This window comes from Taurulus bubalis, assembly GCF_910589615.1.
Source record: "Taurulus bubalis genome assembly, chromosome: 14".
Taxonomy (NCBI): Eukaryota; Metazoa; Chordata; class Actinopteri; order Perciformes; family Cottidae; genus Taurulus; species Taurulus bubalis.
Genome location: NC_136602.1, coordinates 7,624,006 through 7,641,345, shown reverse-complemented (window position 1 = coordinate 7,641,345; position 17,340 = coordinate 7,624,006). Strand labels below are relative to the sequence as shown.

The following is a 17,340-nucleotide window of genomic DNA, read 5'->3' as shown; positions in this document are numbered from 1 at the left end:
ATGTGATGCACTTCCTGAAACAGGTGGAGAGATCCTCGTGATGGGACATCCGGTAGCCAGAGAGATGAATTTATGTTGTATGGGAACTGTTGAAAAGTCACAGTATTGCTTGGTACTGGGTGAAGCAGCATTGAGCAAAGATGTATTGCTTCCCAGCAATTATTGATAATTCATGAAAACATTTGTGTTGGCATCTCTCAAAGCAATATGTTCATGAAAAGTTTCTTTGTTGTTGGATTTTTTTAAATCACGTTTTTCACACTTACCTTCTTGAGATTTATGTGGTACTTCGGTAAAAAAAAAGCTTAAGATCGCAAACATTAAATGCAACCTTGCATTTTAAGGCCAATTGTGAGGAGTAAAAATGATCATTTTAACAGCACAGTAGATGTGCCAGAATATAATAGTAGCCAAAGAATGATCTATGAGAGAAAATAAAGTCATAAAATCTGAAGAGAAATAATAGAGTGAATGTGTCATGTAAAATGAAATGCTGCCATTCTCTACAAATCGTACAGGAGCACTTATAAAAGAATTACAAAAGTTCTTTATTTCCCTGCACATATTTCCATCATCTAATGTTTATGTCTGTGTTTTGTGTGTTTTTCAGGCCAGGAGGAGGATGGGCGGAAGGTTTTGGTCCTCAGTTACCCCCAGTATTGCCGGTTCCGCTCGGTTTTGGCGCGTCTCAGAGAGCAGCCGTCCTCCCTGCTCATAGACCACACGGTGCTCGCGCTGGGCGGCATCGCTGCGTTGGGCGGCAGCACGAGGATCCTGTACTGCCGGGACACCTTCGAGCATCCCGCGCTGCTGCAGAACGAGAGCATCTGTGAAGAGTTCGGTGAGTTTGGCAGCTGCCGATTAGCCTTTTGATAAATATCATATTCGCTCATCTGCAAGGCTAACAGTCGCTGTTTATGGCGTTTGGAGTGTTGCACATTGAGCCCATGAAACATCAAACTACTCTTGTCCTGAGCTCTGGACACAAGCACGCACTTAAAACTCATTCTCACAGAATGGTTCATCTCAAACTTTCAATTATGTCATTTTGGTTCGCGTGACTATTTGTTGAAGTCTGCTTTATGTGTAAAATGGACAGTGTTTGCGCTTTTTGGGTCAAGCGATTTGACAGAAGAAAATGTGCTTGAGCCTGTTTGAAATTCAAATTTGTGTAATGGCTGGCTGTCAAAATGAAGACCATCAAAGGGCAAAGAAAACTACCATTCGAGTTTCAAAGCCCGATGCAGTACAGTTGCTGTCTAGTGATAAACATGCAAACAACAAACAGCATTTCATGAGCTGAGAGAAACAGCCCTGTTTACAGTTCTCTGGTCTCACAGGTCTTGGGAAGTATATAACACATGAGAAAAAAAAGTTGTATCAATCATTTTGTGGCTCCAGAAGGAGAAGGAGTGCAAAATCAGACACATTGCTTTAGGTGGAGTCTGCATCAGTTATGTGTACTACATGGACTACAAGTTTGAAAATGAAAAACACATGACGGGTGTGGAATTAGAAAGAAGTGAGTTCAACAGACCCCTGTAGCCCGATCCTCACCTCTGCCTGCTAGCATATTGAGGCTACATTAGCTGCTACTGCTTAACAAACCACCAATTGAGCTTTTAGTGGTCAACTTGCTTTGTGGGTAGTGTAGGCGTAGGTGAATATAAATACCATATCTGGTTGTGCTGTATCCATTGTTATGCTTTTGTTTTTGGGTCTGTTGTGAGTCAGTGTATAGGAGTGCTGAGCTAAATCAGTGGTGGATTATTTTAAATTATGTAATTTAGCTAATTTTCCTATTTCATAAAGGACCACTTCATCCGAGAGTGATGAACAGAAATTTATATTCCTATCTTTGTCGTTTATTACTCTCTATGAGGACATCCATGCTTAATTTTCCTTCCCTGTAATTTAGATTTGTGTGTAGATCACAAGTGTATTTGCTGTGGCCTTAATGTTTATTGTAGTTAATTAAGACTAAATTACATATTATAACATGACTGATCATCATTTGCTCTCAATATGTTCTTCATTTTTTCTTATGTTTATGAACACAAGTGACCACCATTCAAACACCCTCACTAGTCACACCTAAGAAAAACATTTTGTGGTTCCAGTGAGGAATTTTGAAGTGCTTGAACATGTCTATTGGCCTTTCTCTGTGCTTTCCCCACCGCTCATGAATCCACACATTTTATTAACCCCGAGCTGGGCTAAAACAAAGGAGTAATGTGATTCATCTCTCTTTATATTTCCTCTGCTCGGTAGCACCGTGGAGCTCAGCGGGCTCTTGTGCAGCATCAATTTGACATTCACAGTAACGGCTCCTCTGGTCAAAAGTCATTGTTTTTCTTTTCCTGTAAATTTGCCAGTAGGTAATTGCATTTTAAGAGAGCAGCAGAGGTGAGAGCAGAAGGGAAAACGGTTTTAGGCATTGGAAAATAAGTTATGAATAGTAACGCTAACATCCTGTGGCTGCTATTGCTCATTCACTTGGCTGAATAATGCCATTCCTCTGTGAGCCACATTTAAGCTAAAGGTTTATTTTCAGAACCTAAGGGAGTTATTTTTTATTATTTTTTTACTGATACAACCAGATTTCTAATGTTATTCACATAAAGGTTTACTAGGTTTGGAGCAGGTTTTTATTTCCGCTTGAATTGCTGCTCGGTGATTTGTTTGAAAAACAGCAGAGCTAAGTAATTTCCACCTCTCTGCCAAGTGAACTAAGGCCTCGAGGGCGTCTTACTTATTAGGCACAAACACACATGAATGTTTGCACATATTTGCTTAGAAACATACACAACTGCTGAGCAACATTCTCCTGCCATTTACAGGCTGCATATGAAAAAGCAGCTATAAATGCCAAATTAAATCCACCTTTATTAGGATAAATACCAGCACTGTGGACACATAAGAACTAATACTGTGCAGCTGTGAAATATTACAAAGTTAAAATTGATCTGGGGAACAATTTTAAGACTTTCTTCTATGCTTCTTTCAATGCTAATTCTGACCTTTTGGATTCCGCCAAATCTGCTGTGGCAGCTCTAATAGCCATCCGTCTTGTCTAGGATAATTCATAAAAGTGTGTCAGGCTACCTCAGGGGGTAGAGAAGGCTCAGGGAGAGAAAAAAAAGTGCTATGGCAGGAATTCAGCGAGTCTGTTGGTAGAGTATTGTGTGAAATGTAGCCATCAGATGTAAGCCTGCTGGTGAAATCCAGTCTATTTTTGATAGTCTGGTTTTAGTTTCAACACAGCACTGCAGTAGGTGCACATACAGCGTAATCACGTACAGATAATTATATCAACAGCAGAATATTTTTATTTGATTATGCGCAGTGTGTGTGTGCGTGTGTGTGTGTGTGTGTGTGCATGTGTGTGTGTGTGTGTGTGCGCTTGCTCTCATGCATTTTTTTGAGGTGAGCAATGAAACATCAGCATTCTTCGGCTCCTGTGCACATAATGACTTTGATATCTTCAATATGTGTTCTCGCTTTACTGGATGATGTAAGGTCGTTCCCTGGGATGACAATGACAGTTGCCTGAGTCTGTGCTTTATCCAACTCGATCTATATTCATGTGTTTTTGTCCACGTCGCCGCCGTGCTTTAGAACCGGCTCGAGCAAAACTGTGGTTGCGTCAGTTACCAGATCTTAAGTCCTGTGATCCATATTCATGTTCAGCATCCCCTGTCACCCCTGCAGCTGCTGCCCTCACGGGGAATGACACAGTTTTTGTTTATAATTATCATGCATTCTCTGCCAGCGCGGATTGATTATACCCATGCTACTTTGTGTCCCCAATATCATTTCTTGCCAGGAGGAATTTTACCGCTGCACAATCACAGAAGAAGAAATGTAAGTTGTACGGAAGAACTCGCTGGGATACAGTGCTCATTGTGTGCACACTGACGTACTGATTGAAAAACAAGCTCTTATATAAACCTATGGATAAAGGAGTCACATACTGTACTGCACTTTCATAATATTGGCACTACTGAGGCTCTTCTGCTGTGAGAAGAAGCCAGAAATAGTTTGAGTGGGCCAGGCCTTTGCCGTGCTGAATGACAGATGACAAGATTTAAGGTTTTGTTACTCACTGTCATGGCTATGTCGAGTATTACTCACAGTCATCTGGCACGGATACTAAAAAGCAATCACATAAACATTTGCAAGCTCAACCTAGAGGGGCTGTGTATGATATATTTAAACAACAGCTACTCATTTGGGCATCTGTTAAGGAAAATATTATGACCAACATATTTCCCATGTTCTCTTATTCTGAAGAAATTCTCCCAAAGTGCTGACCTTCCCGTCCCCTTCCCTCCCCCACTCCTCCAGAAACCTAACACTCCTTATGTGCACATTGCTTAAATCAACAGTATTTTGAAAGTTAGTGAGGCAATCAAGTTTGAGGCAAAGCAGTTGAGTGGAGCCCCCCCTTCCTCATGCTCTTTTTCATTTGTCCTATATTCCCCAGGTTGCTTCCTTGGCACAGAAACTATATATTTCATGCTCAGCTCAGTGTGTTTTGTTTGAAATATCTCTCACTCTGTGCTGGTTTGATTTTTATTAAAAAGAAACATTTTCAGTGCAATCCTTTGGAATCCTTTTTTTGTAATCCTCCAGGGTAGTAGTACAAAAAATAAAGAGAATTCATTGCTTCAGTATATTAACATTGTCCAGATGCACTGATCATAAACAGAATGATACAGTCTATTTTTGTAATGTGGTGCGTGTGTGCTAGTTTGGTACATCTGTGGCTTCTCCGTGTGTATTTACGAGGGTGTTTTCTGCATGTCTGAGTTAGTTGCATCTGTTTTTGACAGAAAAAAAAAAGATTTCCTGTTCAGTCACTCGTCCTCAAGCTGAAACTGATACTGAAAAATGCTTCACAGGAGGAAAAGAGGTGGGGGAAAGGAAAACCAGTAAGCATGCTTAAATTCAAAACCTGTACTTTGAGATAATATCTTTAAAAACATGCAGTCCTGCTAGCTTGATTGGGTTGGGTCACCAGATGAACATACAGTCTGATGTCATTGTTTCCACAACTTAAACCGCTTTCTCGCTCCCTCTTTAAACATGAAATCAGATTAGATGTAATATGCATAGGCCAGTATCGTCCCATGACAGCCCCGTCTGTTAATGTAATAGGCAAACTGCTTGCTAAGCTCGTGTTTTCCCATCTCCTCTGCAGATTTGTGTTAACCACCAGCCCATGAATTTTTCATCGTCCATATGTCGATGGTATACAGAGGCCATAGAGGAGAAATATAGAGGAGAAAAGAGATCACATTGTAGCTGTGTAGTCACATTTCATAAGCAGGGCATGGTCTCTTTATAACAGTAAACTGAAGATCTGGTTAAAACACTCTTGTTTAGTACATTGTCATGTCCTTAAACATCTGTAAAATAATGGTTTGACAATAAGTGAAAGATACACTCTCGGCTGCTCTTGCACAACGTTGACAGTATAACTTAACATGCCGTGCTATGTGACTAGCATTTACACACTTTGAGCAGGATGTGTCTTATTTAATGCGTTAAAATTCATGGTATGCACGGGCTGGATTGATGCCACTGTGCTGTTTTAACTTAAAGCACTTTCTTCTACGGCATTAGCAGCATTAGCAGGACTCTATGGCTGAATGAGGCACAGTTGTCCTGATCATCCCTATGATGTCATCCGCAACACACTCGCTCTACATATATTGCTTTGCATTGCTGCTTATCTATTTTTAGCAAGCATCACAGAGAGATAAATAAGCATCTGACTTTCGGTGAGACTCTTTGCAGAAGATTTATTTACAGTGCAAAGGTTTCTCAGTGAAGCAGCGCTGCTGGTCGAGGATAATTGACCAGTAGAGGAAGAAAGCGCATCCAGGTATACTCAGTTTCATAACATGTCATCCTATTTTTTGTCTCTGCCACTTGAACAGTTCAAGTTTATATAGATCGGAGAACTGAAGCGTTGATAAACTCAAGAAGAACAATTCAATTGTATATTGGCACACGATCACAGCAATAAGCTCAAATGGAGCAGTGAGTCTTAATGCGATCTTTATTATACATTTGCCCTGGGTTTTGCCTCTCAGGCCACTCTCGACCCTGCCATATGCAGGGGATGTGCATGCAGCCTGAGAGAGAGACCGCAGTCACTACTTTAGGCTGAACATTTTGATTAAAATAAGGAAAGTAAACAATGACAATTAAAAGAAAAACATTATTGCTTTTAATTGTTATTTTTGAACAATCAAATATTAAATATTGATAAGACAGTGTGGATCCTAATACAATATCATGTAAATTTAAGTAGAGATTATGTATTCATCGTCTACTTTTTTATTTCATTATAAACTATATAATGTTGTACAAAGCAGGATATTACCAATGGCATGACAATGTGTTATTTTCTATATTTATATAATCATGTAAACTGCAGGAAATAACATTTACACACTTTTAGTTTAGTCTGAAAACCAAACCTACGCCCTTGAATATTTATTTATATTAGAGATTTCCTCCCTTTTCAGGCAGACTTTTTTTTCTTTCACTTCTGTATGAAAATCTGTTTTCAGTAACATAACATCTACTTTATATAGGTGATCCAACACAGTGAAACATTTAGTCAGCTTTTTATTGTCACACTATCATCATATGTTATTGCAGCTGTGAGTGTTTTGAGAGCTCGCCCGGTTGCTGCATTTGCAGAAACTCCGACATCCAAGCTTTAAGAGTTATCTGCCAAGTTGGAACCATTTTAAATGAAAGTAACAACCAAATTCACATTTGGTGTGTGGTTTTCTTCAGGGCATAATTTTCTGTCAACACATTGTAGCTCATGAATGCAATGTTTTATTTTCACACGTTGGATGTCGGAGTGTCCTCAAACGCACCACCAAACAGAGATTTCAGACCTGTTTCTGCTTGCAACTGCTGTAGCACAAGATGTTAACATTGACAGCTTCATAAAGGTGTTGAAATGTTGACCGTGAAGGGTGATTCATCAAGTACATTTCATATCTCTGCATGTTGATTTTCGTAACAAATTAAAATGTCTCGAATGTAGGATGTGAATCAAATCATTTATGTCGTAAAAGTTATTTGCTATGTGAACATAGCTCCCTGAAAAAAACACAAGGTGATTAACCACTTTAACTTTGGCATGATGGTTACAAATAATTTGACAGGTCATTATCAGGCTTGGAAGTAAATAAAAAAAGAGTTGCGCAGTTTAAAACTGATAAACTGCAGAGCATGTTATTAATTACTTTACACTTCAGCTGACCAGGCCGGCCTGACCTCATTCATAATGGCTTAGATGATTATTCCATTAATACACTTGTCAAATGTAGAAGAGCGACTGTTGGTGAGCATGGTTTAAATCAAGCAAGATTATAATTTACATGATAAAAAGATACTGTGGGTTTGTAGCTGGAAAAGACGACATATTGAGAGTCATATTTTCACAAAATCCCAGATGTGAGTATGATACAACTCCTGAATGTCCCTGATACAAATTACAGAACAGCATGTTGCAACCTGAGTTGAGCACGTCTGACTCATCAGGGTAACTGTAGATGCTGTTTACAAAGTCTGTCTCTGCTTGTGAGGCTGGTGTAGAAACAGCTCACGGGTTGCTGGGTTAAGTGTCGAGCTTCTTTCCACATGTCTGCAGGTGGAGGCTTGTTGCCGGTTGTTGTTTCTGGAAAGGAGCATGTGTAATTTAAGTGACGATGAAAAATCATTGTCCCACCACTGTGGCATGATGGCAGTGATAATTAAAACAAGAAGTGATGATTGTGATTCATGTTTCCAGGTTTCTTTGTTTTTTTTTTTCCCAAATATGACGCAGACATTTGGAAAAACGCCTACAGTGCCACTGCTGGCAGCTGCTTTAGAAATGTATTTAATAAAGTGTTACATTTTTGAGAATATGCTGCTATACTTTCATATTAATTAAAACTGGAAATAGCAAGAGCAGGAGAGAGCTTGTGGTGTTGTTTAAATTATTTGTAGATTATTTTTAATAAACTGACAGAAATACAATACATTCGCTATAACCAAGAAAGAAATTACCGAAAGATGAAAGTATCCATTGGCCTATTTTGTTATGGGAATGATGATTATTTATAATCACCATGGCTTAATGCTGCGTAGCTTTTCAAAAATGATAAAGTCTCCATGATTGGGCTCATTGGCCGACTCAATCCCATCAAGTGTAACTAGAGCGTGATCTATTAGAATACATATGTTTTATTGATGTATGGGCTTCGTGTTTATCCTGGCATTCATTTATTTATAGGTCGATGCTGTGATTTTTTTTTTCCTCCAGTAATGAATAGGATAAGCCTTGAAGCTTATCCACTGCTCCCTTTCATCTCTCCCTCCCTCTCTCTCTCTCTCTCTCTCTCTCTCTCTCTCTCCCATTTCCTCTCTCTCTCTCTCTCTCTCTCTCTCTCTCTCTCTCTCTCTCTCTCTCTCTCTCTCTCTCTTTCTCCAAAAGCCAAATTGAAATACTGTATTTTTAAAGGCCCGGTCCTACAGAGTTGTTGCTGCAGTCTGTCAGTATCAATGATGTGGAAGCGTTTGAAGGTTATCCCGTTTTTAGCAAATCCTCCACATTATGTAACTTTGACTATGTTTTACATAGGGACAGTCCCTCTGCGTACATTTCTGTGCAAATGAGATTTATTTTTCAGTGTCCTCCCCTGGAACAACGGCCATTAAGAGCTACTTACCAACACTGAAATGACATGTTCACTTTGTCAGTTATTTACAGCCTGTATTGTGTTGTAGTGTATTCATTTATTGGTGTCTTGATAGCAAAGATGAGTTATTACAGATTAAATGCTCACAGAGATATTTTGTCTGGAGTTCAGCCAACAATAACAAGGTTTTTTCTTGGGTGTGTGTGTCTTAAGCTGCATACTGGGTGATGCTCTGAAGTTCTCCAGGGTTAGAGGTCATTGCATTCCTCAGTATATGTGTCAGTCAGTGGATCTGGGTTAAGCTTAAACCCAGCCATGTCTCGATGTGATGTGCGTTAATAAGTGCTTAACAGGCGACGCTACCATCATGAGGCGATCACATGAGGCGGACGGAATGAAAAAAAAAGAAAAGGAAAGAAATTATTTTCACCCCATAATTACAGCTTATTTTGACTATAAATTAAGTTTGTAAAAATACTCTGGTAAAACATGTGACACTGTGACTGCGTACCCTAATTTTCTATTTACTCTTTAAATGGAAAGCGGGAGTCGACAGCCTTTATGAGTTTGCACGGTGGTAAAGTACACACATTCACACCCCTGTTGAAACGCACATCCCAATGAATCAGATGAGAATGATTTCATAATCCGTCGCAATAATAAACTTCTTTGAACAGTTTAATTGGCTCTTCCTGGAACGGCACGGCTTCGCTTCATTTGATCTGATGAAAGAGTAATGTTGCTTCTCCCCAGGGGAAGAATGCACAACGGCGCACAAATAATGAATTAAGAACACTACCCTTTTTTTTCTATCCTGATGACTGCCACAATAAAGCAGCAATATTCATACAGCACTTTCCCCGTAAATTGCTTTCATGTTTACTTGCTTATGTATTTAATTTTCAGAGCTTGTTTTAAGTGAAAATAACCCTGATTCCGTGAAGGGTAATGGATTGAGGTCACATGGAAATTGATTGTCATCTGAAAGCACCGTTGTCGTCAGACACGATTGGAAACTATCCAGAAACATTCCCTACGTGTGATTCTGTGAAAAGTCACACTCACTGTACACGTTTCAGGAAATACTACTTTGAATAGCCTGTATGGGAAGGAGAGGAATTTGATTTGAAGGCATCTGGTGTGTGTAAAAGCGTAACTGAAGTCGTCTATGCAAAGGAGGAAAAAGGGATATGTAAAATTGAAACTGACAAAGTCATGACGGTTTAGGAGAATGTCCTCTCTCTTTGGCTGAGGAATATTAAGAGTGACGGTCTGAAAGGAGAGTCTGTGTACAGCAACAGTATGGTCACAGGAATGAGCTCATTACTGGCAAATATATGATGTGTGTGCACATACACACATTTAACTTAATATTATTATGGTGAGAGGATTCCATTTACATGCCCATCTGCTAATTGTAACCCCGAACATGCCTGAACCTGATGGCATGAAAACCAGTGTAAAACCAAAACCATAACCTCAGCCCAAATTATCCTCAACTCTATCCCTGAAAAATCTCTTTCCCTAGTTTGGCTTGGCAAGAAATCCTTTACACACACACACACACACACACACACACACACACACACACACACACACACACACACACACACACACACACACACACACACACACACACACACATATAACAACACACACACACACACACACACACACACACACACACAGAACAGTGCCCAAAGTCGAGGTAACTAAAAGGACGATTAACACAATATTATAAGTGCGCGATGAAAATATGGGAGAGTATTTTTAATTTCCTGGTAAACAACACACACTTGCTGAGATGTGGGCTTGTCTCCATGGCAACACTAGTCAGAGCGTGCCTGGTCTAGCATTTTGACAGGTTCCTCCTGATGATGATTGATAATTACTACCTGACTTGTTGTCCCCGTCTCCACAAACATATGGTCGGAGCTGCCCTCCCATATATCTGCCAAAATGTCCCCTTTTCTGATAATAGCTTTTTAATGTTGCGTTTTGTTGTGCATGCATAGCAATCACACACACACACACACACACACATTGCCAACCCCACCCCTTTGTAATTACATTTACTGCCGCTCACATAGTTGTTCTAGAAAGGAAAGAGAAATAGATAGGAGAAGCAGGCGAGTGGGAGAAAGTCAAAGAAAGAGGCGGAGGAAAGGGGGGGATTGAATTGATTTCACTTTGAATTGATGTGTTCCTCCCAGTGCTGCTGCATTTAAATTTGACAAATTGTCAGGACAAAGAAGCAGCATTTTATTTTATTTTTTTTTACAATATAGTCACATAATAAAATATAAACAGCAGATAATAGCGCCGGTGTGGTGGGCTGTAGTTTAAAATAGCAAGCGAGACTGTTTATTCCGCAGTATTTTATTATGCGGTGTGTTTGCATGCATAAAGCTCATATTTAGATGCAATTGGAAGCAATCTTGTTATATTCACAGAGGCCATAGAGGAGGACAACAATCTATAAACATGATTTATCTACTGCACATTATCTTGCAAGGCATTAGCATAGTCTCTCTATTGTGGATCTTATTACCTGACTGTATACTGAAAACCTCAGAATACAACTTTAGACCTGAGCAGAATTTTAAACATCAAGCAAATTCAAATGAAAGATTGAAGTGAATTAGTATTCTTTTTACAGAACAGTACAGTAATGCACAGTAGACATGGGAGCAGATAGCGATTCCTGTGTTTTTTTTATATTATATTTAATATTTCAGAATGAGCACATTTGCATTCCTTTTATTTTTATTTATTTTCACCCAGTCAGTTAATTGGCCTCGATGACCTCACCTTCCAGGAACAGGAACACTATCCGCAACCCTCTCCCTCATTATGTCTTGGCTACCACGGGTTGAATCTAATGAACTTATTAGCCCCAAGTACCTGATTTTACATGTCTGTAGTTCCAGAAGTGCAGGACAACTTGTTCACCCGCATCCCATTGGCTCATAATAATGCTTTGCGCACCTGCAGCTGCAAAAGCGCGGCGCTCTGTTGAAACCAAAGTCATTTCTAATACTGTGTGATTGAGGTCTGCCACAGGCTACGGCAACAGACAGGCTCTGTGAAGGAGATAATGATGCATGCACACACAGCTGTCAGTCAGCCAGCTAAGGGGAATTGTCTTGAGGAAAATAAAAACAGACTGTAGCTGATATAATGCAGTGTTTGTATAGGAAATGATGGGTTTGGGAAATAGAGGGGAACGGGGTGTCAGAGCTGTTACAACAAGGAGAGGAGATCTGGTGGGAATCCAACCCAAACCAGAAAATCTCACATGGATTCCTGACTCTTGGTGTCAATATATTTATACATTCATACTAAACACATGGGTGGGACTTTGATTAAAGGAGACGGAGATCAATATGATCTAGTTTGTGGTCCTCACAGACTTGACAATGACAACCTCTCTTTCCAGGAGCGTCGCCCTTGTTACTCTGAATAATCCACCGATTATTGGGGGGTCATGTTATGTGGACACATGTTTGTTTAAAGCAGCTTTCTTAATATTTTCATATTAGAAATAGATCAAATTACAATGTGGAAGGAATCACTTGTGACAAACTCACAGACAATTACCAGCCGTTTAGTGTCTTTCAGCTCATTTATTGAGTTTTACTACACATAGCTTTACTGTTTTGTTTCAATCTCACTGTTCTCATCCACCTTGTTTCAAGCAGCAGCTGCTTTCCTCTTCTTGTTGACCTGTTCAGCAGCAAACAGAAGACAGACATGTTTAGCTGGAAGATGGGATCTTTCATCAGATATAGATTCAGATAACTCCCTCGGGAGCTGGTAGATACAGAAAAGAGTGAGAAGGAGAGTGAATATTTGACTTACACTACAACAAATGTGACTCCAAATGAATGCTAATGTTGCTCCAAGTTTGCTGTGTGTAAAAAAATTGGCAACTGTTGTTTCCTAACAACTACCCGAGGTAAGGTGATAATAATGCCTGTGTTGTGTTTTCAGCTTATTACTCACCAAAAAAAAATCAATTAGTGCAGTTTTAAATGTATTTCTTTCCAATGCTGCGAGCATCACAAGCCAAATTAAATTAACCCCCATTGTATTTGGACATTTCAAACCTCTCAGATATCTCAAAACATGAGCAAATTAGGTTATGCAAATTTAAAAAAACACAAAATGCACTACACGATAGAGGTTGAGGCAATCAAAGTACTGTGTGGAAAGACCTGTTTACAAGAAGCTGTTGAGGACTTGCGGATGAGTCGGCTGCACCTCGGGGGACTGTTGTTAGAGCTCTTTTAGTAACAAGCCGGACTAATCCCCGCCTTTCACTCAGGCACATGCTCTAATAGTCTTGTATTACAGCGGGTTCTGTGTGTCAGTAGTCAAGACGAGAGTTCCTGACACAGGTACTCTCTCCAAACACAAAACTGAAATGTTTTTCTCTCGGCTTGGTGGTGTTTGCCTCTTCTTTCCTTCATATCTCTCTCTCTCTCTCTCTCTCTCTCTCTCTCTCTCTCTCTCTCTCTCTCTCTCTCTCTCTCTGTGTGTGTGTGTGATTCTGTTACTTCTCTCCCTTCCTCCCCTCCCTCTTTCTCTCCGTCTATGTCATTGCAGGGTGAGGTTGTGTTTGTGTAATAGCAGTAACTAGTATCCATTGTCATGCCTAAGATGGAGCCAAATGCATTCCTCATTAAATTCAGGATGGCTCTCAGCCACAGCAGTGCGAAAATATCTTCTTATGTTGCATTCACGGGCGAAGACAGGCAAGAAAATGACACCAGTGTTGAAAATATTTCAGTGTTATTGATGGTTTAACCCCCTGAGGTTGGCCTAATATGTAACACTGCATTCTAACATTCTGCTGTGAAATGTTGTGCAGTTTATTAACGATGATCTTCCTCTGCATAATTATGAGAAATTAATTAACACTTGTATCATCTATCAACCTACGGAGGTTTTGATGATTAATAAAAACAGTGTACTCTGTCCACCCACACGCTCTGTCTCACTGTGGGCACATTGTGTAATTTTTAAATATTTCAAGGATAGAGATGCTTGAAGTAATACTGTTCATTAAAAACATTTTGTGCTGTCAATGCATCTCAAATGACTGTGCGTGGAAACGTGCCTCGAGCGCAGGAACAGAGGAATAACTCTGCTGTCAGATGTGACAAAGTGAGAATTATGAGCGCGTCAGAAATGCTTGATATTAGCACGTGAAATGCAACGGTGGCTACAGTCAGGAACAAAATGATCGAGAGGAGGGAGTGCTTGAAGCTCACTCCTCGTCTGTGGTTGCTCAAGCAGACAAAATTATGTTTTCAGGTACTTTAAATCCTGCCTTTATTTAGATCCATATTTACTCGCTTGTTGTGTTCTTCTCTCCTGCCTTTGTTGACACGTTGATGCATTTCTTGGCACATTGCCGCCGCCTGTAGTCCCCTGTGTGTATCTGTGTGTGTGTTTGTGTGTGTGTGTGTGTCTGTCTGTCTGTGTGTGTGTGTGTGTGTGTGTGTGTGTGTGTATGAGACAAACAAAATGGGGAAAGACTAATAAAAAACACCCAGTTCCAGAGCACTAACAGAGATCAAAACCTCCCCTGAGAACCTTTAACCAAATAACAATAATGACATTTGTCCTTGTGTTCCTTCATACGTCTAACAAAAATAATTTGAACCTAAATGTGAGTATTATTAATGCAAAAACCTGAAAATCTCTTTGCACCATTTCTGTTGTTGAGATTCGGGAAACTCTGCTGGGTCAAAACAATGTAGATCAGGGCTTGTCTCTGAGGACGACCTCAAGTAAACCACCTGGATTAGCTATTTCTAGCTATTTCTGCTAACGGCCAAGGGGCAAAAACTCTGATTTATTTCAAATTGAATATTATTTGTAAAGCTGTTATGACCCAGTAGTACAGTATGAAAAAAAAACATAGTTTCCCTTTAATATTGCAAGCACTATGTGGAAACGATTAAAGCCTTGATGAATGAACTGTCATCTGAGACTTAAAAACATAATTACGAATATTCAGCAGACATTACTCATAATATTTTTACTATTGGGTGCATGTGTACTACTATACTTTGAAAGGCAAATCTCCTTCAAAAAGATATGTGAAGTAAAGATAATTACACACACCCTATGAGATGTGTTGTGTACATATGCATGTGCTCAGTTGGACACCGTTGCTTAAACACGTTTCTCAATCAAATAGAAACACATAACCTAAATGTTTCAGTCACCTCCTCAAACTGTGGTCAGAAACATGCCGTCTTTGAGCAGAAACACTTGAAATCCCTCCAACCTCTGAGGCCTTTGATGTGAAGTCGCGCCGTCGCCTGTCACTGCTGGCTGAGGAATCAGTCGTCGCTGCCTTTTTTATATTCTCTCTGGTACTGTTAACTTGCTGCTTTGGAGTCTCCCTTGTCACATCCCTGTGCCTCCAGTGGAGTTAAAATGTTCCACCAAAGTGTAATATCACTTCACTGATCGCACATTTAATGCTCCGCTGCTCTACAGATTAAAGTCGGTGTCTCAAGCGCTGTATCGGAGGCTGTTTTGTATCATGATTTGTCAGGTTTTATTCATTATTTCTGAGGTTTTATTTACTTTGGTTTATCTTTTTTTCATTCTGACAGGTGATGTTATTGTTCCTTAGGAATCCTATTTTGAAACCCATGACTCATATTCTATTCTGTTCTATTTCATTCTCTTCAAGTTTTATTTGAGTTACAAAAGTATGCCCCTGTTCTCCATCTAAAAAGTATATTTTTATTTTTACAACCATAAAAATGCATCTGGTCATTGCTTACAGGGTTTAAGTACTGTCTGTCATGGAGTCTTGTGTTTTATGACTGGCTGTAAATTTCCAAGGAACCACTGTAACCATGTATGCCAGACCTGAGCGACCTTCTTTGTCTGTGTGTGGGCGTATTCACAGCTACAGTTTCATTTACAAATCCGTCACAGGGGAGTAATCCTTCTCACCTGTGCAGATACATATCCGTCCCGAAGATGTGGCGATTGTGGTCTGCGCTCGTCGGATGTTTTACAGACGATTCACGCTGTGTTTGGTTAAAAATCCTTTCAATCATCTGCCCCTGCACTGTGTGACTCATTAAGGTGTGTCTTCAAATTGACAAATTCACATTGATTATAACGGAGCTGGAATATAACTCTGCTCTATGTCTTTGTGCTGCTTAACTGACTTGAATGGTTGTTATATATATATATATATATATTTGATCTCAAGATCTGGTTTGTTTCAACATTTATTATCGTCCTTTTACTTTGTATTTATATGCTGCCCTTTTGGCCTTGTCACTCTTATCTCATAAAAGCTTTGCAAACTCAATGAGACATTACGTGTTCGTACAGGAGGTGAATTATAATAAAAAATGGTAATGTATTGTTTTGTGTTCTGTTCTGTCCTGGGGCACACACTGTTCTGTTAAGACAAGGCCATGTATTGCAACATGAACGTTACCTTTGGCAGAGAGCTATGCTGATAATTGCTGAGTGGGTGTCAGGCCTTTAGTGAATTTGCAACCAAGTGAGATGACAAAATATGTCAAAACATGTTTTTTTTCTCCCTACCACTACTTGTTCTAGTCATGCCTCACTCATCCTTCCCCTCCTGCTCCCTCACCTCTTTGAACTTTGACCTATTTATTGTGAGAGGAAGTTAAAGTTAAACAGAATTTAAGAGTTTGAGTGAAGACAATTGTGGGAGTTTTGTTTAATCATAGTGCAGATTGGTAGATAAATATTGTGAGTCACAGTTCATGTGCATGGGGGATAAGAGCTCTTAGATGGAACTATTTCATACTTAATATTCACATAATTGTTCAATATTATTTTGTAACCTGACGTTGAACCAGAGTTGTGTTGTCCGTCATTATTAACTTTTACACTCAGTGCCGTATTTTTCAACAACTTTTATAAGTGATTTATTTCAACTTGACCTTGATGAATCTGCATGAAATGAATGATCAACATTCATGAAAGCCTTATTTCCATTTCCACGTAGTGATGTCAAGTTGGTATGATGTTTACCAGTCTAGTTTAACTGTCTTTGTTGAGCAAGTTTGCATGCTAACATTTGCTAAATATAATTAGACACATATGACAGGAGACGTTGTGGTAGTCTACCCAATAGAGAATTCAGTTCGGACCAAAGTCATGTTGAACAAAAGACCAAAATTGCCATCTCTCGACCTTTAAAAAAAAAGAGTATCCACTGCACCATCTGCAGTTGTGACAGATTATTTCACTGATTATGGTTATCCCAAACTGCTAATTGAAAAGATGATTGTCTGCTAATCTACTTAAATAAATCAAAGTATGTTTTGAATTTCACTTTGCCAATCAAATCCAAAGTAATGTGCGCCATCAGAGTGATAATCTGTCCGTCTGATTCAAAGAGGACTTTTGGAACCACCCTCCTTTTAAGGAGACGATCATTAAGTTGGCACACGTAGATATTGAGCTTTTTTTTCAGTCGATTCTGTGAGTGTTATCAACCGAGGCCTCCGTCAGATGAATTCTCCGGCCGGTTTGATATGTCTCTCCATTCCCAGCAGCCTCTCAATCAATCAGTCCATTTTGTTGTGGTTCCCTGTGGCTC

At 39.6% G+C, this 17,340-nt stretch overlaps 1 protein-coding gene across 1 annotated transcript in view; it reads left to right on the top strand.

Annotated features, from left to right (window-relative positions):
- The window catches only part of arid5b (AT-rich interaction domain 5B), a gene marked incomplete at its 5' end in the record, with an annotated part of 68,925 nt that overhangs the window by 30,475 nt on the left and 21,110 nt on the right, over positions 1–17,340 (top strand). Inside the window, one exon of the mRNA XM_079229281.1 lies at positions 611–841. Coding sequence (XP_079085407.1) covers positions 611–841 — 231 coding nt within the window. The remainder of the gene's footprint in view (positions 1–610; positions 842–17,340) is intronic.